The following is a 26,579-nucleotide window of genomic DNA, read 5'->3' as shown; positions in this document are numbered from 1 at the left end:
ATTAAAAAAAATACATTTCGACATCATTGAAAACAAAAATTGTAGTGACGGACCCCCCTCTAAATTTCGGCATGTGTCAAGTGTTGCAGTTATCGAACGGCACTCGATAACTGCAATGTAAACATGTTGCAGTTAGCGAACGACGACTATATCAACAAAGTCGTCAGGGCCAATTGTCCTGTACACTAAACAGTCGGCTGCGAAGTCTGGGTATAAATAAACAGAATGTCAAGTTTTGAATCGGAATGTAGCACCAAGGCTTTGCTTTGCTTTATAGGATAAATCTGATCCAACTAGCTAAACAAATCGTCAAATATATGAATGGAAACTGGATCACAGAGCAGAAAAAAAAATTCAACACTGTTATAAAAGTTATTTCTGTTATACACCTAGAGGAAACTCCTTAATCCGCCCCTTACCTTTTTTCTACAGACGAACTGTCAAAATCAGCATAACAAAAGAAAAATATCCGTCTTCGTTTGCATGGAGAAAATTGTCAGTGAAAAAATCAATTTTAGTTACTGAAAAGGGCCCCAACCGGGCTAAAAAACCGCGACAATGGAAGGTTCCGGTGATATTCTCACCATTAACAACTTTTTCGAGAACGACATGCTGGATGTAAGTAGAAAAACGAGTGATTTAGAAACGGCCGGAAATCTGCACTCTTGGCTTCACCACGATTGCCAGTGAAAAATCGATCCTTACGACGGGGGGCGGAGTACCCACCCACAGGCCTGGCCCCCTCTTGTCACAAACCAGCTGATTGTTGGGTATGGTTTGAATGTTTATGTTTACTTCTGGGCGTCAGTGTTGGGGTAAAGAGCACCATTTTCGGCCGTTTTCTTTGTTTATTATTTTCTTACGTTACCGGATATTAATACTGTGCTACCGTTTTACTAGTTTGATGTAAGTGACCTGAACTCGACCGTCCAAAAATCTAAGCCAAGACAAAAAATACCGCGCGAACACGGCGCTGCAGCAAACCCCCTTCCGTGGCCGCCGCTGCTACCGCAATTCCGCGAACTTCCTCACTTTTGAGTTGCAAAAAAACAGACAATATCAACCCCATCAATCCAAAACTATAAATATCGAAAAAAACGCAAAGTCGCTAAGCCAAATCGATGAGTACACCTTCTGCTATTTACTGCTAGTTTATTTTTTTTGCTATTTCTTCTACATTCACCACTAAATTCAGCCACCGCATTCATTTCGTTCGATTAAATTCTAACTCTCAGCAGATGGCCTTAAAACGTAATCCAGTGGGTTCGGGATGAGCACACTTTGATGATATAATATGAGTTTTGAATAAACTAATAGTGAAAGAGTGGTCATCCTTCGAGGCGATTGCTGTATTCGATCTATTTCCCCCCACACACACTCCTCTATATGTAACGTTGTTTAATGTTAATTTTCTCGTTTCCATTCACAATGAATCTGGTGTAGTAGAACGCGTTTTTCCGTTCATGTCGTTTTTTGCTCATTAGTTTCCCTATCAAATCAAACTTTTCTCAAACTCACCTGATTGAAGTTCTCTGTGTACGACACACACACACATCTTGCTTTGTTCAATGTTACTCTTAGTTACTCTCATCGACTGCGCATACATTAGTTTCCATTTATCGCTCGCGATAGGCCCATTGGTTAACCGCATTTGACACGATATTTTTCCAGGGGAGCAGTGGTTTAGAGTTTCCCGATTTAGATTTCATTTACGCGGACGCGGACTCGCACGCCAACGAGATCGCGGAACTGTACAGCTACACCGAGCAGGCCGAGTTCCAGCATAATGTGAAGGTAACGAAAGCCGACGTATTTTGGGGGGGGAATGGGAATTGTTGCTCATTTTTGGAAGCGATTTACTGTCGAATTTTACTATAACAAAACGGTAGGCTTTCGAAGATCAGATGGAATACTACAAACTGCCGCCAAGCTGGCAGAAGTTATCCGAGAAGGAACAGCGCAGTATTATTCTCAAGCTGCTGGATCAGCTGGACATGTCGAAGAAAAATCTCCGCATGAAGGCGGCTCGCTGCATTCTCTATCTGGCACAGGGCTGCTGGGCTGAGATCCAGTGCGACCAGGAACAGCAGGTCATTGCCCGAAGGAATGTTATGCTGCTGTACGAGGCCGGTGTATTCGGGGCGTTCGTTGAACTACTGAATCTAGAGATTGAGTAAGTTAAAGATTTTATAATTGAGTTTCCAGTAGTTAAAAATAGTTTTTTTTTCTTGCAGTAATTCATCGACTGCCAGCATTGCGATCCGCAAGGTCGCAGTATCACTAGCCGATTCCGTGGATTTGAGAGTCATTCTGTCGGTTCTGTACATTATAACCGAAGTGATACGTGCGGAAAAAGAGAGTGGATGCGATGAGTACGCTCAGCTTGTGTCCAATTTTACCAATGAGATCAGTAAGTAATCAGATAAGATTGTATTAACAATTTTAGAAAACAATACTTTTCTCCACAGCATATCCCATTGGAGACGAGCTACTCTCGGTTAAGCTGCTCGGTATGATAACGAAATTCTGCAGCGGACTGGCACCGCATTTTCCGATGAAGAAGGTACTGCTGCTGCTGTGGAAAGTGTCCCTCGTATCTTTGGGTGGAATGGAAACGCTGAAGCAACTGAAAGGTAACAACAAACAATTCCCACTCGGTATGAAATGATCTCACACGTATCGAAAATTATGCGCAGATGAATACCGTGAAGCGGCTGGTTTGCCCCAGAACAAGGAGGACACACTCGAGGTGTCGAAAGTTATGCGCGCCAGTTCGCCCCCGATCACGGCACCCTCGAACGAGGACAATCAGAACCCGAAGCGAAGCAAGCCCTTTCGAAGAGTATGTACGAACACTAGTCAGTTGCAAGAGGTAGTAAAGCTTTCTTGAGTATTATGTTTTCTTCCCTTTTTAACTCCCCACTTTTAAATTATTTTTTCAAAAAGCAGTTTTTTCAAACTCTTCCAATTTCTCCGATAGCAGTTTGTTGCTCACATTTTTTTTTTCTTCTTATTCAGAATCAATTTTTTTTTCGAGTCGATCATTGCAAGCAAATTGTGTTCTAGAAATACGAAAAACGAAAAAAAAAACAGTACGAACGTAACTGAGAAATGCAACAAGACAAACGCAAACGACTTTCGAAAGTCGTAAGAAAAAGAAGCGGCGATTAAATTGTTGCTCAGTCAAACTGAAAACGAACGAAAAGACAGCGACGGCCTCGAATGCTTCTTCACATCGAATGATCAATTTACTACTAGTTTCGTTTGCAACTTGATTTATTTAATTCGTATTTTCTCTTTCTCTCTCGAATACCACTTCCCCATTACAAAAACACACTCAGGAGAGTCGTTTTGCTACCTTTTATAGCAGTAACAGCCATTTTAGTAAATAAAAAAATCACCGTATTTATTGGGCGCATAATGCCGGAATGTAGACCTCATCTCTTATAGTATGCTATTGTTATTTTCGTGTTCTAAACAAAACTCATCACTATTATCATAGGCTATAGTAATTCACACGAAGCTGAGCGGAAAATGTTTGATCATCCTATCATTATGTAGTGTTTTGGGTAATGGTCAGTAGTTGTTTCTCTCGCAGTTCTCTGGCTTATTATACTGCATTTTACTGTCTCCTATCAATTGTTACTTATGCACTTGTTCTTTTATCTAGTCGTTCGATATTATATCATTCCATAACAAAACAAAACCATTTACGATCAGGCTTTCTCCTTAGTTGCGTTTGCTGTTTACAAAAGATGGTATATTTATTACACACAAGCAAAAATGCTCATAGCTCCTAGTATCTAATTAATCATGCATCCAACTTCCTAACCCTACCTCTGACGGGACGTTAGATAACCTGTCGTTCGAATATATGTCCTTCATAACTAGACAATACATTGCAAGCAACTGAACATTTAATAACTAAAAAAAAGTAATCATGCCCTCTCATACCAACAACAATTAGGAGTCGTTTCCAAATCACGTGGTCGTTAAAAAAGAGCTATCGGTTTATTTAAAAATTGTCCAAAATACGACCGCGGGGCTTAGGAACGGCCCCTCCAGAGTAGAGTAAACCAATCATTGCTTGCGCTCGACGCTATCCTTATATGACAACATAACTGGCTGTCTTGTATATGTTGTTCCTGTCTGCTACATTTCACAACATTCTAGTAAATCATTACCAAACAATATAGTCATTCGTTCTCTCAATACATAACCCCCTAATCGAGCCAGGGATATCCTTTCGCTGGTTGTATTAATTCCACTCTGCTTTCCATGCAACAAACAAAATGGGCCAATCTAGAGCCTGATCAAACAAAGTTCCCTGGACGAGCAGGAACAAATAGGGCTGGAGATGGAAACACCTTCGACCGAAGCGGAAGAGGAACTCTCCGAATATTTTCGCCAGTACGAGGATCCGATTAACAACAGTGCTACGGCCCCCAATATGGACATGCCGTTGGAAAATAACGGAGGTTCGTTAGTTACAACTGTACCTTTTTTGAAACACTAATAATCATCGAAACATTTTAGAGGAAACCACCCCGCCAGCGGACACGCAGGAACCAATCGAACAACCAACCAACAAACTGCCGTGGGCACCGAAGATCCGCCGTAAAGATATTGACATTTTTCTCAACACGTCACGCAGCAAATTCATTGGTTATACCCTGAAGGATGACCAGCAAACGCTGGCCGGTCTTCCACAGCCCATTCAGGAGGGATTCTACACTCTCAAAAAGGTAAAATTACCCCTTGTTAGCACCAAAGAGTCAGCATTTCTTAACCGGTCAAAAATTTCTAGCACATGTACGTCAGCTTGGCGGACGTACAGATCAAGAAGGAGGAGGACATCACCCGCAATCCGATCTCGACGTCGGAGGGCGAGATTGCCCAGACGCCAACGGAAACCCTGTACCAAGCAATACTGCCGAATCTGCCCCAGTATATGATTTCGCTGCTGAAGATTCTGCTTGCGGCGGCACCCACCTCGAAGGCGAAAACCGAAAGCATCAACATCATGGCCGATGTGCTGCCGGAGGATATGCCGTGAGTATTCTGACGTGGGATTACGTCTCATTGTTCTTTATACTGGAGTACATTCTGTAAAATTGAAAATGAAGCTGACAGATCTTAAACGGTAACGGTTAGATTTCAAACGGTAATAACAGCCTAATCACATAATGAATAACAATAACCAATATGTTATGCAAATGTTGGAAAATTTGGAATACGATAGTTGTGATTATTATCTTATCGATCCGAGCTAAAAACTGATAACAAGTTCAAGGGTCTAATTTTCGCGATCAATGAACCATTCACTAGCATGCCTAGCACAGACGACATGAATAGGCACCAACCATTCACTGCGACATTCTCTCTATAAGTTGAATGAAAAAGACAGTCCCCCCGTTCCAACAGGTCAACTAATGTTTGCATCCATGAACATAGACTATTTTGATGTCTCGAAGGTGAAAGTTACTCGAAAAAATTGGAGCAGCCATCTTGATTAAACAATTTTTAAACCAGCTCTTAGAACGTAATAAAAGCTGACGCCTTGAAAGAAAACATGCTGATTAGAGCAACATTACTATACAGTGCATCCTTAACAGTGCGCTACTATTTAAGTTGTTTTTTTTTATAGAGGGGGATGTTTTGTGATGAATTATTTATTTACTAATATTTATTCAGAATTTTTATTATGTGTTCTGCCACAAACGGTGACATATCAACACTATTACATATATTTTAAGCTTTATTTCATTAAAAGATTATAACTGCTTCCGCAGTTATGTGAATATAATTGTAGGAAAATTGTAAACCTACTTGTCAAGAAAAAAAAGGGATTTAAAATTAAACTTCAATCTAATTTTACACCTAACTCTCCCAGCTGGTCTCGAGGTACGATGCTGGCCTAACAAGCCAGTCGTCGTAGGTTCGAGTCTCAGCTCGGGAGAGACTGTTAGTGTCAGTAGGATCGTAGCGCTAGCCCCGCAATTGTCCTGTACACTTGACAGTTGGCTGCGAAGTCTGTGTATAATAAACAAAAGGTCGAGCTCCGATACGGAATGTAGCACCAAGGCTTTGCTTTCTAATCTTACACCTATCTTACTGACTATAAAATGAGCGAATCGTTGTAAATGGGGATTTCAACGATTTTTGTCGGAACTTATTGATAATTTGGTTTGACATATTTACTAATATTTCCGCATTAGTAAGCCTGTGTAGTTCATTCGTGCTAAACCAGCAAGGACGCTCCTATGTCATTTTCAGAATTTTGTTCTGAATTCTTTGAAGCATCTTCTTTCTGGTTGTACAACAACTTGTCCAGATGGGGACTGCATGTAACATTGCTGGTCTAAATAAAGTCTAGAATTTCTGTTGTTAATAGGATACAAACATTTAATATATTTATTGCACTTTGTTCGGATATTCTCAATGTGCTCCTTGAAGGTAAGATTTTTATCATAAATTAGTCCTAAATATTTAACTTGGTCAGACCAATTTAAAAGATTGCACCGTTCATCTTAACAACATGATTCCAACTATCGAGGAGTTGCCGCCTTGTGTGCTTCGTCAAAGCTTTTCGAGCTGATTGTTCTGAGCTTTTTGACACAGAAATGCTGCTCGCAGTACATTTCGTCAGACCAGCATGGCTTCGTTCCGGAACGCTCCACTACCACTAACCTTGTATCATTCACCTCTTTCATCGTACGGCATATGGGAAAAGGGTCGCAGGTAGATGCAATTTACACAGATCTTTCTGCTGCATTCGACAAAATGGATCATGAAATTGCTTTGGCTAAATTTGAAAGATTAGGCATTGGCGGTAGTCTTCTTTCTTGGCTGCGCTCGTACCTGACTAACAGAAATACTTCCGTTAAAATAGGTGATCATGTTTCGTTCCCATTCCAAGTGGAATCCGGCGTTCCACAAGGTAGTCATCTCGGGCCATTCTTGTTCCTGTTGTACATGAACAATGTAAATTACGTTCTGAAATGCCATAAGAAATCTTACGCTGATGATCTGAAACTTTACTATGTTATTGAAAAACCAAGTGATGCCCTCTTTCTCCAAAACTGAACTGAACTTTTTTGCGGCTTGGTGCAAGACGAATCGAATGGTCCTCAACGCTTTCAAATGCTCTGTGATATCCTTTGGGCATAAGCGACAGCTAGCCTTCACCGATTACGTCTTAAGCGGCACTGTTATAAAACGCGTGAGCACCGTGAAAGACCTGGGAGTATTTCTTGATTCTTCACTAACGTTCAAAAATCAAGTGTCATACGTTGTTTCGAAAGCATCATTTTTTTTTTTTTTTTATTCTCGTTTATTTTCCGTCGGTTTAGTTCCGCCACTGTTGTGGCCAATCACCGACGCCCAGGGAGGCGACTCCACACCCAGGATCCTAACTCACGACCCGTTTATTAACGGACCGGCGCCAACGGCTTTACTTCCTCATGCGATGGAAGGCGTGATCCCAGAGATTTTTCGCCTCAGAAAATCTCCCGGTGTCGGCTAGGATTGAATCTAGACCAGTTGGGTTGGTTGTGAGTGGATCACGCCACCTCACAACCATCGACACCTATGTCGGCGGTGGGATTCGAACCCAGGCGTCGAGCGTGGTTGACGGAGACGTTACCAACCACACTAGGCCCCCGCTCAAGGCGAAAGCATCATCTCAGTTAGGAATTATCTTCCGATTTGGCAAATACTTCCAGGATGTGTACTTCAGCATTGTTATGTGATATTTTTTTATTTTCATGATATCACGTATACTTAAAAAACAAAAAGGGTTGCTTACAACCTAGTGAAATTTGGTCTTTTGGGAATTTTCGAAAGGTAAATGACTTCATTTAGCACTTTATACATACCCAACTGAGAGCCCATTAAGAGAAATTCTTGATGCTTGTTCAACAACAAAGATACGCTTGTGCCGTGTCTTGCACAATATTGTATTCTATTGGAGTTGCTATGCTCCACCGTGTTGATCTACAGAGAATTTCGCTCAGATGGTCGATCGTGGAACCGTGGAACTAACGGGTATAGCCGCAGGTGGAGTGAGGAAGTCGCTGCACTAACCAGAAGGACCAAATCTTGTTGGAACCTTTGGCGAAGCTCAACTTAGATCTGGCTAATGTCGGTGCTAAAAGTACCTACAACAGTAACGGTGCGGTATCGATCACCGACGTGACGTTCTGCAGCCCGGGATTGATCACGAACTGGAGAGTAAACAACGGCCACACTAATAGCGACTACCAGTCGGTCAGCTATAGTGTAGACACGAGGCGGCAAGCGACGGGTAGGGCCAATACCACAACCAGCAATAAGATGGGACCTCAAAGGGAGGAGGACCTCCCGGAGGGCGGAATTGTAGCTACACTATCGCGGGCGTGCGGCGCCGCCATACCTAGGTCTTGTTAGCCTAGAAATGGAAGGTCTCCGGCATACTGGTGGACCGACACGATAGCCGACCTCCTCAGTGCGTGCCTTCGTGCGAGGCGGAGAATGCAACGCTGGCGCACTGGTGCGCAGAGATCGAAGCGCCGGGCAGCATTCAAATCTGCTAAGGTAACGCTTTAGAGCGCAATTGAGGCCAGTAAACGAGCCTATTTCGATAGACTTTGCGACAGTGCCAATACGAACCCGTTGGGTGACGCTTATAGGGTCGTTAATGCCAAAACAAGAGGTACGTCAGACCCGGCAGAGCTAACATTAGCGATGTGGGGGCGGATCATTGAGGGACTTTTCAAACACTGCGAGTCAAACTTCTGGCCTCCGTATGCCGATACACTACAGCGAGTTAAGGCAGCCGCGCAGAGGTCGAGGTGGCGGCAAGGGTAAGGGTCCCTGAAGGTGAGCAAGGCACCGGGACCAGATGAAACTCCGAACCTGGTTAATAAAACGGCCATAAAGCCCCTGGGTTGTTCAGGGCGGTCCTGCAGAAATGCGTAGACGAATGCCTCTTCCCGGATGAATGGAAACAACAGAGACTTGTACTACTGCCGAAGGCAGGAAAACCATCGGGTGACCCATCGGCATATAGACCAATCTGTCTGCTAGACACAGCTGGCAAGGGATTTGAGAGGGTAATCCCAAAAAAGCGGTCTGTCAAGCAACCAATCCGGCTTCCGAAAAGGTAGGTACACGGTGGATGCTATTCTCTCCGTCACCAAGACGGCCGTGATAGCACTCTAGCGTAAAAGAAGGGGCATTCGCTATTGCGCAATTGTCACGAAAACGCGTTCAATAGCGCCAGCTGGGACTCTATAGCTTGCGCGCTTCGGAGCAGGTCCTTCAATCTTCACCTTCATGAGTACATCGTCAAGCAACGATGACGCAACTCAACTTCGTCTTCAAATCGACTTGATATCAACTTCGTTTTGTTTCGCTTTCCCGCTCACTGAGCACAAAACATTTCGTTTCTTATTCGGCGTATTTGTATCGTCGGTTCAGATTGAATTGCTAGAACTGAGGCTTCAAGGTAGCAACGAAGAAAGCAGATTCGAGCAAATTTTGTATCAGTTGACGATTTAAAATTTATCGTTCACGATTTCATTGAAACTGACTATAGTCGCTTCAGTTCGATAATGAAGACGATGACGACGACGACATTGTAGAAATTCATTTTAAGCAATATTTTTGTCAGTTGAAGTTGTTTTTAACTTCATCCGAAAGACGGAAGGCAAAGCAGAACGAAAAAGATTACACATGCAACAGTCGTGTGGAATATGAGGAGTGTTCATCTTCTCTTCGGCAAGCACCAGCCGAACTGAGTTTGCGAAGTACTCTCACTCACTCAGTAGCAGCGAGTGAGACGAAGGGGTTGCGTATTCTCTATTTGGTGCTTCATTCGACGATGTTGAGGCCTGCTTCGGTGTCTCAGAGTGCTGATGCCACTGTTCAAAATTCTGGCAAGTTACTTTCAGAATAGAGTGCTGGTCTACAACACACACGATGGTCAGAAATGCGTCCCGTTTACCGCAGGAGTGCCACAAGGTTCCATCCTGGGTTCGGTATTGTGGAATGCCATGTATGACGGCGTGTTGAAGCTTAAGGAGCCACGTCGACTATGCCTGCACGAAAACGCATGCTGTCGAATAGCTCGGCGATTTTAAGCAGCAGACAGAAGCTGCTGACTGGCGTGGCAACGTCCAAAGTCAGGTATTGCGGACCCGTGTGATCGAAAGCGTTGGGTACTTCCAGCTACCGCGGAAAACTGGAAGGCACCTACAGGCAGAGCTGCGATTAATCCAAGCAACATGCTGACTATGACGAGAGAGAAAATATCATCGCACTCGTTTCTTTCTCTCATGAATAGCCAGCAACTATCACAGTTAGCGTGGAGATCCGACAAGTGATTCAATATCTTGTCTCTTTTGTTGCCATTTTCGGGTTCTCATTGTCAATCGTCGTGAATATACAGTGTTCACTCGGAAATGTCACTGCAAGGCAAATCAAGGTGATTTTTGGAATATCAAAAATCGTTTCAGTAGCGTGATTATGTCAGTGCCAGCTTGAAGTTTGTTGCTATCAGGATTTTTTAAGTTTGATCTGCTTTGCGGTCCGTGACGATCCCAACTCAAGATATGGCCACCAATGAACTAGGTTTATAATTTCAAACAGGTCCGCATTTTTACATTTTTCAATTCGAGGCATGGTAGGATTTTAAGCACTTCTAAGCACTGCTTTGATCATCGTTACCATGTTACTGAAACATATTCCGGCCATATATCAGAAACCAGTCGATTAACTCCGGCCATCCTCTTCGTTGAAAGAAAATATGAATGGAAACCAGGAGAAAAGCAAAACCGTTCCGAACCGAAATTGAACAGTTTCAAAGTTGAACCGTGCCAAAATTTAACAGGATCTGTATACAAATATACATACCCATACATATTTTTAAGTTTTCTGTTTTGCCACCCGCGATTCATTTTTTGCCGCGAACTAACACTGTCTTTAGTTTAACCTACAACAAGCACAATATTCAAGAATCAAATTAATAAACTCATGCTGTCAAAAAACAAATGAAAATGCAATATTATTTTTCAGATATGAGATCATTTGAAAAATATTAATAGATTTCTTTCTATAACAATTGGTGTTATGAAAAAGCACCAAACTAAAATACGCTCAGTTACAAAACGAAGTAATAGTTGTTTATTGACAATGCTTTTAGTCGGCGTGCAGTCAAACCGAACCAAGCTTCTAAAAACATTTACCGCCGCAATTGCTGTGTACAAGCTGTTACAGAGAATTTTTGTTATAATATCGTTATCAAATGCTCAAACGATTTCGTTACTTCATAATAGATAGATTATTACTTCTCATATCCACTGGGTGTCAATAACTCAATCTGAGAAAACGGCGCTTAATTCGGTTTGATCGCACGCCGACTATATATCAATATCAATATGGCACCTTGCGGACTCTTTACTGCTCTTTGGTTCGCTCAATTTTGGAAACTGCGTGCGCTATATGGAACCCGCATTATGAGGTCTGGATTCAGCGAATTGAGCGCGTTCAGAAAACCTTTATTAAAAGAATCTGTCGCACACTACCATGGAGAGATCCCGATCACCTGCCACCCTATGAAAGCCTATGCTTGTTAGTTGGAATCACACCACTCGAACAGCGCCGCAAAGAAATAATTACCAAAATGACACACAAAATTTTGACAGGCCGGTATAATTGTCCAACTATCTTGGCTATGTTACAGTTGCATTGCCCTCTACGACCTCGACGAGACCAGCGTTTATTGCATACAAATGCGCATCGCACAAACTACGGCCTGAACGAGCCTATCCGCCAAATGGCTCTGCTCTTCAATCGATACTTTGAAAATTTTAATTTTCAGTAACTTATTGTGTATTGTGAATTGTTCATTGATGTATTTTATTTTATGATATATGTTATACTGCACTTGTATTCCTAAAAGATGCTGGGTTTTTATGCCGGCTCGAAAGTTTCCTTCGTGGCCTTGCGAGGCGGCTTTTCCCAGCCACATACTTTATATATTTTCATTAAGACTGTTGTCGGATGAATTATTGAATAAATAAATAAATAAATAAATAAATATCATACATATCAATTAAAGAAAAATCATTGATTTTATGTTTACTATCCTCATAACATCATGCTGTCAAAATGAACTTGATATTTCTGCTGGTTCAATCTCAGTACAGCCATACCCGAATGATCGAGAAAGATAGCAAGAAAAAAATGAGAGTGAGAGTTGACGCTAAGAGAATCATTATAACATCGCAAACTCTTTTGTAATGAACCATGCACCGTAGTTGGCTGATTCTGGTGTTGCATCATTTTGGCGTAATGTCAGTAGTATGATATTGACTTTTCGCAGCTCTGCCTACAGGCTCATGTACCTGAGGGTCGCGTTTCGAACCGTGTCATACGAGGCAATATGCGTCCTGGTTAGCATGATGCTTATCAACATCATTGTCAAAGAGGATGTAGAGTGCTTCGACCAATGTGACGAAAAAGGGTATACGGATCACCAGAAGCACAGAACAGATATGCAACTTCGAACAAAACTCTGCAGCAAATCGGTGCCCAAGCTTTCGCTTTCGCATTCATTTTTTGCTGTTCCATCCTACATTGGTTTCACAGTGCATCGTTCGAACAGTTCGCTCCAATAGTTTGAACATGCACCAAAAAACTGTTTTTTTTTTGCTTTAATGACCAGGCAAAAAGGTGATCTTGAATAGTTGAATCTATCAAAATCAAGTTAAGACAGGACCGCATTCAAGAGATCTTTAAAGTGGAAATTCAGTAACAATTCACAATCAACGTCAATAGAACAAATTAAACTGAAAATTTTTCAACCATTCAAACATTGCCTAACAAATTTTCTTGGATCGTACACTTCACGACTGTTGAAACTATTTTAACCTGTTCGTTGATTAACTTGAATATTTTCGTTGGACTTGGAAACCGAATTTCTCGACCAACGACAATATTTTTTTCTCGTACCGTTTTTTATACTTAACCTTGCTAGAAATGCATATCAGACGCGCTGTACCAGCACTGCTTACGATATTAGGTACAATGTAAAAAAATGATTGTCGTGAGTCAAGATATTCAGTTTTCAACTTGGGCAACAATGAAATTCATTAAAAATATATCTACATAAAAACTGTTGCACGTATGCGGGTGGTACGGTACGTTTATCATGAAAAGGCACCCTCGCTATACCAGTACCGGGGAGAACAAAGGATTCTCTCGACGAAAAAGCGGCGAGAGTTAATACAGTCCTTTTGTTGAATGAATGGAATATAAGCGTAATGAAATTTCGAGTGTAAAATGCGTTCTCTCCACCGCTTGATGTCGATAATTAAAATAAAGAGATTTTGTCTCGTTTTTGGTCCTTCAGATGAACAGATGTGCCAGAAGGTCAACTTCGATGGCCAGGTGGCAGTGGGAATGGTCCATTTTTACCAAAGGTAGATGGACGCATCGACTCATCCCGAAAATAGCCGGATGGATCGAGGCGCCATGGGAAAGTTAACACAGATGACACAGATACTTTCAGGGCATGACTGCTTTAGGCAGTACATATCTCAGCAGAAGCGTTGTAGCACCAAACGTTCCGATTTTCCGGTTAAGGGCTTCGGCCTTTTCCTTCGCGATAAAGCTTCCCTTTATTTTGGCAACAACACATCCTGTGCTGGACACTAGCAATCAAATTCTGCCATGGATTTGTTTTGCTTTGTTTTTTTTTTTTTTTTGTTGCCAGCTCAAAGAGACTGTAGTATAACAACTATAGGTAGGTGGGTGAATATTTTTGACATTTATGAATAAAAGGCAGAAAGTCTAAGTAGCAATGAAATAGACAATATTTCCGATGATTCATTTATGTGCACGCTTACACGTAAGAGGCCATCCACATTCCACGTGGACAGATTTTTAACGAAAAACAGATTTTTAACGCTGAGCCTTGGGGCTAATAGCGGTCTCGATCAACTAGATTAGTTGAGAGAATTCGTTATCGATAAAAATGTGCTTAAAAACAAACATTTTTGCATGTGTAGGATAAGTCCAACGATACACCGTGCCCCTGTGCTGAGTCGAGAAAATTTCCAGCTCGAAAAGATCCTCGACTCGATCGGGAATCGAACCCGATATCACAACCGTGTGGGAGAGCTAGCCGACCGACATCGCTAACCACAGAGCCACGGGGACCACACATACAACTGGCCATATAAATTCTAAAAATTTAGTATGGACCATGGACATTACAAAATTCGACGAACTTCCACGCTCTCCACTAGCCACCATGCACTTTGTTTTGGTAGAGTTGATGGTAAATCCTCTAGCTGCCCCCCTCTTGAAAGGCACGAATGTCTCTTCTAGAGATGCACCGAATATTCGGGCCGAATATCAGCAAAAATTGGATTTTGCCGAATATTCGGCTCACCATAGCAAGTTTATTATTCGGCCGAATAGTGGCCAATGCTTATCAGAAAATAATATAAAAAGTATAGTCCAATTCGGCCGAAGGCCGAATAGTGCTATTCGGTGCATCTCTAGTCTCTTCCACTGCCCTGAGGTTAATACCGACGACATCAATATCATCCGCAAAGCCATGGAGCATATGAGACTTTGAGATAATAGTACCACTTTTTGCACGCCAGCTCTCCGTACTCCAAGACAAAGTTAAACAACAGCTTCGATAGCCCGTCACCTTGCTTCAGACTGTCTAACGTCACAAGAGGGTCCGAAATTACATCCTCTATCCTGACGCATGATTAAAACACGTACCAGTTTAACCAGGTTTGTTGGAAAACCGTGTTCAAGCATAATCTGCCATAATTCGTTGCACTTAACTGAATCGTATGTCGCCTATAAACAGAGTCAGCAAGTTTATTTCTCTGAACTTGTCAAGGATTTGACCAAAGATGACTAGAACAAGATACCTGACTCTTGCAGAATTCATCGGACATTATTGTCGCTGCGCGTGAGCAAAAATCGAACTAATTTATACACTGTTAATATGATGTATACTTAACGTCAAAATCAACTGACGACAACGCCAAGACATGACTGCTGAAAGGTGAAAATTTTTTTCAGTATCCATGTAGGCGACTGTACGGTACCGCCATCCGAAAAATGATAATAATGTGTACGAATGTTTAGTTCTCAAACATGAAACTTTCCGGAAGAATCAAGAATTATCAGCGCATCATTTAAAATAAAGCCCACCATCAGAACTTCCTGATAACCGCTATGAGCACACTTTACAGCTAAGTTTTCCACTCTTGCCGAGGTTAATAAAGCAAAAATCGGGTGCCCCGGTGCAATGAGGTATACAAAGGTGAGGAAGAAGAAGACATTTGTCTGTATTAGTAACGAAAAAAAAGGCAAACAGAAGCACGTGTTGGGGTTTTGGCGTATATCTCGGTCAACGAGCAAACGCCATTTTAACGGTATTTTGCATTGTTTAACGATGCAGGTAGGCATTTTCAGCCGTAAACTGTCATAACTTGTGAAAATTTCTTGAAAAAAATATACCGAACATTGATTTTTGGACATTGTTTTTTGACTTCTACGCCATCACTATTAACAGAAAAACCTAAATTAATCCACCTAGCGGTGAGATCCAGCCTTTCTCCTTCGAACTTATAATTTGTTAAAATAGATTTACTCCAACACTTAAAAAATACACCTTGATTATTTCTGCTGGATTTGTTATTCATTCTAAACAAAAAATTTTTAGTAGCCAACAGCACAACTATACCGAACATTTAAAATTTAACATATCATCGGCTTCGTGCAACACTGGCACAACTCAAAATTTTGCATTTTTGAGTTTTTGATGGCAAACGATGCCAAATACTGTTAAGTTTCACCACACGAAATCCCATTCCGAAAATCACAAAAATTCCAGAGTTATGAGTAAAAGTGCTTGCTGCACAAATCGAAATTTCTCCATAAAGTTAGTGAAAATAAGGTTTTAACTTGGACAACGTGAGCACGTAATATGTGCATAATAGACCCAAAGGTGTTAAATAAGGATTGGTAATCTTACACTTAAAAGTTTTCTTGAAAACCCAAAAATAAATTTTTGACGCAAATTTTCAAACGCGTTTTACTCGAAACTATGTTTTTTGAGTTGTGCCAGTGTTGCACGAAACCGACGATGTGAATATAAATTAACACATATACATGCAAATAACATTAAATTCTTACAACTATATGATGCGATTTTGTTTTTGATTGTGGTATAATCGATTTGTACTTATATACTGCCTATAAATATTAAGATTCTTTAAGTCAACGTTAGTCAGTAGATTTCAAATAATGTATAATTAAATGTTGTTCCTTATACATTAATTTGAATGATCTTATCAGTGAAATTGGAATTCTTTAACGCAGTTGATATTACTGATCGTTTCTGAGAGGCATCCAATGAATGGCCTAATACCAATCAATATGGGTTCTTGAAACCTGGATTATACCCAGTGGCCAGAATCCGACCTAAAACTCAATTTTCAATCCAGATGACCACTTCTGGTTGCCTGATAATCATAAAATCATAAAATCCATCATAAAATTGCCGAACTGCCTAATCTGGGTATTTTTATGGTGAAGATGGCGACAGTTTCCGATCAACAGCCTAAAGTGACAAATATTATCCAATACGATTTGGGGAAGCGGTATGATACCCTAAGGCCAGAAATCATCTTCAGACGCCATTTTAAATTTCTAGACAGTAGCTTCCGGTTTCTACCAGTCTAAAAGGGACAAACATTACCCAATGTGAGTTTTTCAGTACCCGGGATGATGCTCAGAGCCCAGCAATCAACTTTATACTTCATTTTGAAATCCGGATTTGTGACACCTGTTTTCTTTAAATAAGTCGTGTAATCTTTAAAAGAAGAGATTTTCAATATTTTTACAATTTAACGCATAATGGATAAAATAGAAGTCCGATTACACTGGTCAACACAAGTGTTGCCCCGAAGCTCAAACTAAAAAAAAATGGAAAATTATAGCTTTTCCTGTGAATTTTTTTCTTTCTAGGGCAACTATTATGAGCCTAAGAGCAGCATTTTTTTCGATTTTGTCAACGAGTGAATTTAAAAAAGTTTTCTGAACACGTTTCTTTCCATAACCTTCGAACTACATGTTCAATCATCATAAAATTCGTTATTTAGGGGTTTTAAAGACAGCCCGTTCATTTGGTACCGATTCTGTTCAAATTGGTTGTGTAGTTTCTGAGATAAAGGAGTTTCATTAATTTTACATTTTGATACATAACAGACAAAGTTACAGTCCGATTATAATGAAATTTAATAGGATCTTATCAGGCAACTAGACCTTCCTATTGCAACTTATTTTGTGATTATCGGTCTATCCATCTCTGAGAAAAGTAGGTGAGTTCAAACAGTCTTAGAAACATGTTTCTTGTCATAGCCTGATTTTACATTATTATACATAACGGACAAGGTTAAAGTCCAATAACAAATAAAATTCAATAGGGTCTTATGGGGCAACAAGACCTTCCATATGACACTAATTTTGTGAAAATCGGTTCAGCCATCTCTGAGAAAAGTGAGTGAGTTTAAATAGTGTTTGAAACACGTTTCTTTGCATAACTTCTGAACTACATATCCAATCATTATAAAATTATTTCACAAATAGTTCAAAAAACGAGCCCGTTCTTTTGATACCAATTTTATTCAAATCGGTTTTGTAGTTTCTGAGATAATGATGTTTTGTGATTTTCACATTTTCATACATAACCTCGAAACTAAAAATCCGATTACAATAAAATTCAATAGGGTCTTATGGGGCAACTAGACCTTTCATTTGCAACTAGTTTCATGGAAATCGGTCCAGCCATCTCTGAGAAAATCGAGTGAGATTGGGAGACCGTTACATACATACACACACACATACACACACACATACAGAAAATGCTCAGCTCGTCGAACTAAGTCGATTGATATACGAGATTCGACCCTTTGGAGCACATTATACCTTTGGTTTTTTCAGTGATTGCTATACCTTTCTAGGAGAAAGGCCCTTTAAACCCGAAACTCAAACCATCTCCGTACCTTTTTATATTCCATTGGCCCCGGTGAACCTGACCTTATGCACAATAGATCATTGCACGATGACTTCACAAAACAAGAAGAAGAAAGGGATTTGTCAGTTGTCGTTGGTTCGTTTACATAGTAAAATTTTCGGCTCGAATAAAAATGCGGAACTGTCTTGTTAAAAATTGCGTTTCCAAGAATAAACCAAAAGATCACAGTAACGAATTCGCATACGCGGAGAGTTTCCCCATCTTTTTCGTACTCGTATCATTCATTTTCACTCCTATCGCATAAAAAGTGAATGGAACGCATTGTAAACAAACCCGTGGGAATTGTCAGAAAAGTGAGGTTATTTTTCGTGTGCAATGATCTATGGTTTTGAAACCTGGCTCGTAACATATCAAGCTTTAAGTTTTGGTAGAATGGGACCTGAAAATAAATATAACCCCTCAATATAAACCCCCACTCTGACAGTCTTCACACTTTTCTTTCGTACTTTGAAGTGCAAAAAATATGGCAATAAATAGCATTAAGTGCAAAAAATCAATATCATTAATCTGCATGTTATCTTAAGCGTCGAGCTGACCAAACTGCTACACCTTTTTCATATACAATCTTGATCAGCTCAACGATCAATGACGGACTATGCACGATACATTGGTTTTGCGCATAGTGACAATTTTATCAGAATTTAAGTCACCAGATGGCAGCACTAACCGTCGGAAATCGGTCGTGTTCGAAATGTATGAAAAATATAGAAGTTAGGTATCTTGTTCTAGTTATCTTTGATTTGACGCAAGGTGAACATTTGGTCCGTTAAGGATTGCCCTTCCCAGAAACCGCACTTGTACTCTCCGACAAAGGTTTCCTGCAACAGCCTCAGTGTATAATAATTACTGCAATCGAGTAGCTGGTCATTTTTATAGTCTTCGGCCCAAACTTTCAAGATGCGCCACAGGAATTGCACGCAACAGCTGCTCACTCCCGGCTTTAAAAAGTTCGGATGGGAGGCTGTTCTTTCCAGTTGCTTCGTGGTTTTTTAGGCCTTCACTTTTTTTTCCTTGTTTCCTTCACTCCGCTTTACTTTATATGCACTAGAGCGCCAATCATCGTATGGAAAAAAGTGACCAGAAAATTGGTTTAATTTATTGAAATACAACTCATTTTTGAAAAGCTATTGGAAAATGCTATTTCGGATAGGTATTGATGATTACAAAAATTTTTAGAGCCAACACGGTTCGTTTGAGCAGTGTGACATCTTCGGCAAAGTTGTAGATAATAGTTTTGTTTTTCAAAAAAAAAATATACACTCTGAAAACAAATTACTAATTTAAAAAGAAGTTATAAAGAAAGTTATAAATTAATTATCGAAAACAGCCCATTTAAAAAAACTGATTTTTTTTATAAAAACCTCGAAAGTTTACCTGAACAACGAAACCGGCCATGGAGAAATCGGAAAAAAAAGTTATATATTTTAAATTCATTTTTTTTTTCACAGGGTACATTTTTTTGGAGGATCGAAGTTATTATTTACAACTTTGCCAGATAAACTATGCCAATCAAATAAACCGGTTTGACTGTAGAATTATTCTTGATTCCTCATAGAGTGCTCTATTGGAAATCAAAAATATGTCTACAGTCGAAACGGCATAGTGTCTTCGGCAAAGTTGTAGATAATATTTTGTCCTTCCAAAAAAAATATGCCTTTAAAAAAAATAATTGAAAATAATTTTTTTTTCAAAAAAAATTTTTTTTTTCAAAAAATTATAACTTATTTTTCTCAATATCTATATGATCGGACTAGTTTCATTGTTTTGGTAATCTTTCGTAGGTTTTATTAAAAAAAATCAAGTTTTTAAAAAATGAGCCCTTTTGAATAATTAATTTTTAATCTTTCTTCTAACTTCTGAATGAATAATTTTTTGAGTGTAATTTTTTTTAAAAAAAAAGAATAATTATCTTCAACTTTGTCGAAAACGTCACACCAATCAAACGAACCAAAGTGCTTTTTTTTATTTTATGCTCATTTTTCACAATACTATGAACCACCCTATGCCGAATAAATGAACCACCCTAATGAAACATAATGTATTCGATGCTAGTTATAGTGTATATCATTATACAAGCTATTTCGAGAGACTAGTGATCAATTTCAAAAGATAAATTCTAAACATTTTTAACTCCGCCTTCCACAATTGAAAAAACGACTAAGTCCCAGAGAGCAAATTTTTGCAAAAAAAAAATTTCAGATGACACCACTCCCCGACGTTTCATGCGTTTTTAAGTCATTTGGCATCAAAAAAAAATTTCTAAAACCGAAATTTCGGTGATTTTTCGGTTTTCAAAAAAGCCAAACTTCAATCGCTTTGCGCCACCCCATTTTAAGTCCGATTGAGCTGAAATTTTGCACAGGGTGTTTTTTCGAGCAGGTGAACATTTTGTATAGGGTTTTTTTTTTTGAAATTCGAGATTACCATTTTGCCTGGCACCCTAATATGCACTGTCAGTTCGTTCCATCACTATGGGTATCAGTGATAGTCGCCCCCAGACTTTGCATTTCACCCCAAGAAGGTATGGCTTCTTTGATGAAGTTGCTTACCTTCGTTAGTTCAGCAGACCATATCTCCGCCTTCACTTCTATCCTTCTCAATTTATCTGTTTCAGTCGACGGCTTCATCCTGTGCGCCGATCCTTGGTCACCCGTATCTCTTCGGTTATGAGGTTTCCTTCATTGTCGTTGCACATGGTAGGAAGTGGCATCGTCCGGTTCCTGATTACGTTTACCACTTTGTAGGAACTTCTCGTGCCGAGTTTAATACTCAGCAAGTCTCCGCCTCTGCAAGAGCTCATTCGCTGTCCTCACGTTTCTCAATTCCAAGAGATTGCAATAAAAATAATGTTGAAGCTGAAGCAAGCCTTGAGTTTTAGCAATTATTATTACATGACAGAAATACAGTTATTCATATTCTAACCACTACCAAAGACAGACGTCTTAACTAACCCTCCAATAGGTTATGGGCTTAGTCAATGCTAGAAAATGACTACGAGTTCAAATAGCACTTCAAGTTCAAACGGAGTTTCCGGATCATCCAACATTCCAGCCATTGAACGTTTGAGAGGACGTGAAAACTGGTCGTCATGGAAGTTTGCTGCGAAAACTTTTCTCCAGCTGGAAGGCCTCTGGGATGCCATCAAGCCGAAGATAAAAGAAAACGGAGCCATTGAAGCGGTAGATGAGCGAAAGGATTTACAAGCCCGATTGAAGCTAATCTTGCTCCTTGACCCTACAATCTATGTCCATATCGAAGACGCGGAGTCAGCGCGTACGGCGTGGGACAAATTGGAAACGGCGTTCGAGGACAAAGGACTCTCCCGGCAGATCGGATTACTCCATAAGCTCATCAAGACGAATTTGGATTTGTGCGACCCGATGGACGAATATGTAAATCAGGTGATTTCGACAGCGCATCAGCTGAATGGCATCGGGTTCAAATTGTCGGATCTCTGGGTTGGTATGATTCTGTTGGCTGGCCTTCCAGATGAATACCGTCCCATGATCATGGCCTTGGAAAATTCCGGGGTCGCCATAACGGGTGACTTCGTGAAAACCAAACTTCTTCAGGAGCAACCATTGCTTAGCAGCAAGAAAAACAGTCAGGCCTTCGCAACCAACAAACGAAATGAAAAATTTTCAAAGCAAGTGAAACAACCAACTTCTTCCAAGGGCCCGAAGTGCAGGAAATGTGCTCGATTCGGTCACATCGCCAGGGACTGCAAGGACGGAAGGAAAGGTGAAACATTTCACACGGTGCTTTCTACGATTTGTAAGAAGAACAAGAACGACTGGGTTTTCGATTCTGCGGCGTATGCACACATGACAAGCAATAGAGAGCTCCTAACAAATCTCGAACAAGCGCATGGCAAAGTTGTCGCGGCTAATGGTGCACGATGGATATCGTTGCCTGCGGAATGGCAAATCTTAAACCATTGTGCAGGAATCTTCAGGACGGCGTTGTGGTGAGTGACGTGCAGCTTATTCCTGGGTTGACTGCGAATCTTCTGTCAATTAGCAAAATTGTGCAGAAGGGATATTCCGTGATGTTCAATAACAATGGCTGCAAGGTTTTCAATCTCAACGACGAGCTGGTGGCAACAGGAAGCCACTCCAACAATCAATTCAAGCTAGACCAAGCGGTGGATAGCAAACAGGTTTTGTCGTGCACCGTTGCTGGAAGTCTTGATCTCTGGCACAAACGGATGGGCCATCTTGGTATCAGAAATTTAAAGAAACTTGTTGGTGGCTTGGTGACTGGAATTTCATTGAATGATGAAACTGATGCTACGGACTGTCGTGTTTGTTCGATGGGTAAGCAATCGAAGCTGCCGTTACCAAAAGGTGGATTTCGTGTGTCCGAGGTACTACAGCTGGTTCATTCAGATATTAGTGGACCGATGGAAATGAACTCGATCGGTGGTAACCGTTTTTACATCACATTTATCGATGATAAGACCAGACGCATCTTCGTGTACTTCCTAAAAACCAAATCAGAAGCGGAAGTGTTAGCAGTATTCAAAAACTTCCACGCCATGGCGGAGCGCCAAAGCGGAAAGAAGCTCAAAGTGATTCGGACTGACAACGGTAAGGAATACCTAAACAAAGGTTTCCAAGGTTACTTACAGAAGGAAGGTATCCGACACGAGAAGACCAACGATTACACACCCGAGCAAGACGGCTTGGCAGAGCGCGCTAATCGAACAATCGTAGAAAAAGCGAGGTGTCTCTTGTTCGAAAGCGGACTATCGAAAGGATTTTGGGCAGAGGCTGTGTCCACAGCCGTTTATTTAATTAACCGATCGCCTACGTGTGGTCACGACCGAACCCCCGAGGAAGCATGGAATGGAAGGAAGCCCAACCTTTCACATGTTAGAGTTTTTGGGACTAAAGCTATGGTCCAGGTCCCAAAGCAAAAGCGGCGTAAGTGGGACCCCAAATCCCACGAGTGTATACTGATGGGATTCGATGAAGAAACCAAAGGCTATCGTCTGTACGATCTAAAAAAGAAGACTACAATCAAGAACCGTGAAGTCGTTTTTCTGAACGAAGGCGTTCCATCCGAAGCAGCGTGCCCCGAAGCGCGGCGTGTCAAGCCATCATATGTTAGACTGGACATCGAAGATCCGGTTGAAACCGTGCTTGAGCCGACACTTTTGACTGCAACACCCTGCGAATCGGAATCAGAAGACGAACATGATGAAGGTGATTTAGAAGACGATAGCGAAACCAGTTCAAGTACCTTGACTGATCTTGTGCTCCCTTCGCGACAATTTTCACAACCACCTAGGTCAAAGGTGTCGAAGCGCAGCGAACGGGAGCACGTTCTTGCAGGCAAGTACAATAACATTTATGTTGATAGCACTGGCCTCCCTGGTACCTCACTTCCACAGTCAACCCCTGATAAAGACTCGAGCTCGGACTCAAGCGACTTCGCTGGTTTTTCCGATGATGAAGGCATCAACGATGGTTTCGTGGCAGTGATATCGGGCATGAATGGCGAATTCGGTAACGATCCAGTCTCACATCAGGAAGCGCTAGCCTGCGACGATAGTGATGCTTGGAAGTGTGCTATGCAGGAAGAATTTGACGCCTTGGTGGACAACAAAACTTGGACTATCACTTCGCTACCGAAAGGAAGGAAGGCAATCAAGTGCAAATGGGTCTACAAGACAAAGCGAAACGCTGAAGGCAATGTTCGTTTAGTCATCAAAGGTTACTCCCAGCGAAAGGGGGTAGACTACGATGAGACGTACGCTCCCGTCGTTCGGTATTATAGTTCGCTGCGGTACCTTTTCGCCCTGGCAATCAAACACGACCTTATGATTGACCAGATGGATGCAGTGACGGCTTTTCTACAAGGCGATCTCGATGAAGAGATTTACATGGAGCAGCCTCCATGTTTCACGGACGATAATCAAAAAACGATGGTGTGCAAACTGAACAAGGCATTGTACGGCTTGAAGCAGTCAAGCCGAGTTTGGAACCAAAAACTCGATGCGGCTCTTCGACGTTTTGGCCTGAAACCAACACAGTACGATCCATGTGTATATATTGGTAACAAAGGAGGTAAAATGATGATTGTTGCAATATACGTCGACGATCTGATGATCTTCTGCAACGATCCAGCATGGAAGTACAAACTAAAGCAACATCTCTCTAGCTGCTTCCGGATGAAGGATCTTGGACAAGCGCAACACTGCCTTGGAATCCGAATCAGAAGAGCCAATGATTCCATCAGCTTGGATCAGGAAGCCTACACAGAGTCGATTCTGAAACGGTTCAACATGGAACGATGCAAACCAGTAAAGGTGCCGATGAACAGCAGTGAGAAGCTTACAAAAGAAGCGAGCCCGAAAGATAACAATGAATCCACTGCTATGAAGGACGTTCCCTATCAGGAAGCAGTCGGGTGTCTCATGTATTTGGCGCAGAGCACTCGACCGGATATTCTATTTGCAGTGAACACTCTTAGCCGGTTCAACAACAATCCCGGGGTCAAACATTGGAACGCAGTGAAGCATGTTCTGCGTTACCTACGTGGAACTTCCGGTATGAAGCTGATCTATAGAAAGGATGCAGATTCTAGCGTGGTCGGTTATTGCGATGCTGACTGGGGAGCGGATCCAGATGAAAGGAAGTCCACAAGTGGCAACATCTTCATGGCACAGGGCGGTGCAATCTCGTGGGTGTGCAAGAAGCAATCAACAGTGGCGCTCTCAACGTGTGAAGCCGAATACATGTCCGTTTCGACTGCCGTGCAGGAGGCATCTTGGTGGCGTGGTCTGTCAGCACTTTTCAATAAAAACAACGATGAACCGATTGAGATCCGATGCGACAACCAAAGCTGCATTGCGATCGCGAAAAATGGTGGTTATAACCCGCGCACGAAGCACATTGACGTACGCCACCATTTCATAAAAGACGCTCTTCGCCGTGGTGTGGTAAACCTGACGTACATTAGCACAGAGGAGCAAATTGCGGATGGTCTCACCAAACCACTGCAACGAATAAAGTTTGAAGAAAGTTGCAAGTTGATGGGACTCTCTGCGGCTTGAGGAGGAGTGTTGAAGCTGAAGCAAGCCTTGAGTTTTAGCAATTATTATTACATGACAGAAATACAGTTATTCATATTCTAACCACTACCAAAGACAGACGTCTTAACTAACCCTCCAATAAATAACAATAAAAAATAGTAGATTCCGGGGCATAATCCCAGATTCAAAAAAATAGCCATATCGAAAGGGGAATTATTTAAAAAAAAGTTCTATTGTGTCTGCGAAGAACATGTTCCCTACAACTTTTCCTCAAACCCCCTTCAGATTGGATCGGAGTAGTAGTTTCTTGGTTATGTTTTGGAAAAAAGGCTTTTCTAATTACTTTTTTTACATTTTCTTGCAATCATCGTACGCATCTGAATAAGCAAATATATAAACAAACAAATTTTCGTATCCTCCCCCACAGAATGACGGTCACCCAATCCACCAAGCTGGGCATCGACGTCAGCCGGCACAAGGAGATCACCGTCAAAGCCGTCTCGGCTATCCTGCTGTTGTACTTGAAGCACTTCAAAATAAACCACATCTACCAGTTCGAGTTCATGTCTCAGCATCTGGTTTTCGCCAACTGCATCCCGCTGGTGTTGAAATTCTTCAACCAAAATATCATGAGCTACGTCGGGTCAAAAAACGTTATTCCGATCATGGATTTCCCGTCGTGCATGATAGGCGAACAACCGGAGCTGACATCGGAGTCCCTAATCATTGGTGACTCGGCACCCTACTGCTGGCGGAATGTATTCTCCTGCATAAATCTTCTACGCATTTTGAACAAATTGACCAAGTGGAAGCACTCCCGCATCATGATGCTGGTGGTATTCAAATCGTCTCCAATACTAAAGCGAACCCTCAAAGTTCGACACGCTCTCATGCAGTTGTACGTGCTGAAGTTGCTGAAAATGCAAACCAAATATCTCGGCCGACAGTGGCGAAAGTCGAACATGAAAACCATCAGCGCCATCTACGCTAAGGTCCGCCATCGGCTGAATGATGACTGGGCGTTCGGTAATGACCTGGACGCTAGGCCATGGGACTTCCAGGCGGAGGAATGTGCCCTGCGAAATTGCGTCGATCGGTTCAATAATCGTCGCTACCTGCAAACCAGCGCCCCGGACATCATCGCTAGTGAGTACGACGATCCCGTCGAAGGAGATGTAGTGAATGGCGGTGGCAACCAGGGAGGAAACGCAAACGTCACCAACGGACGCAAACCCAGCGATGACGTCGAACTGAGCGAAGAATTCAAACAGAACTATGAACTGTGGCTCCAGCAGGAGGTTTACAATAACAACATCGACTGGGACTTGCTGCTCTCAAACGAGGATCTTTGAAGATCTTCCCGTAAAATTAAAACGCAATCGTGTGTAAAGTTGACCCAGCGATGGAATAAATCATGTTAGGCAAATC

The 26,579-nt window shown here is 41.5% G+C and overlaps 1 protein-coding gene across 3 annotated transcripts; it reads left to right on the top strand.

The window, feature by feature from the left end:
• The first annotated feature begins 434 nt into the window (after positions 1-434).
• LOC129731070 (striatin-interacting protein 1 homolog) lies at positions 435-26,579 on the top strand. Of its 3 annotated transcripts, none has more exons than XM_055690811.1 (10): positions 435-618; positions 1,672-1,794; positions 1,890-2,173; positions 2,235-2,410; positions 2,469-2,633; positions 2,697-2,872; positions 4,307-4,478; positions 4,537-4,745; positions 4,808-5,052; positions 25,579-26,579. In XM_055690811.1, exons 1-10 carry the CDS (start codon positions 559-561, stop codon positions 26,501-26,503), a joined length of 2,535 nt encoding a protein of 844 aa, XP_055546786.1. In that variant the 5' UTR covers positions 435-558; the 3' UTR covers positions 26,504-26,579. The 3 variants fall into 3 exon arrangements, with proteins under 3 accessions (XP_055546786.1, XP_055546787.1, XP_055546788.1); XM_055690812.1 differs by having other exon boundaries at positions 436-618; positions 2,697-2,842; XM_055690813.1 differs by having other exon boundaries at positions 464-618; positions 901-1,794.

The sequence above is a fragment of the Wyeomyia smithii genome, chromosome 3 (genome assembly GCF_029784165.1).
Source record: "Wyeomyia smithii strain HCP4-BCI-WySm-NY-G18 chromosome 3, ASM2978416v1, whole genome shotgun sequence".
In the NCBI taxonomy this organism is placed as follows: domain Eukaryota; kingdom Metazoa; phylum Arthropoda; class Insecta; order Diptera; family Culicidae; genus Wyeomyia; species Wyeomyia smithii.
The sequence above is the reverse complement of the archived record's forward strand: the minus strand, read 5'-3'. Positions and strand labels throughout refer to the sequence as shown.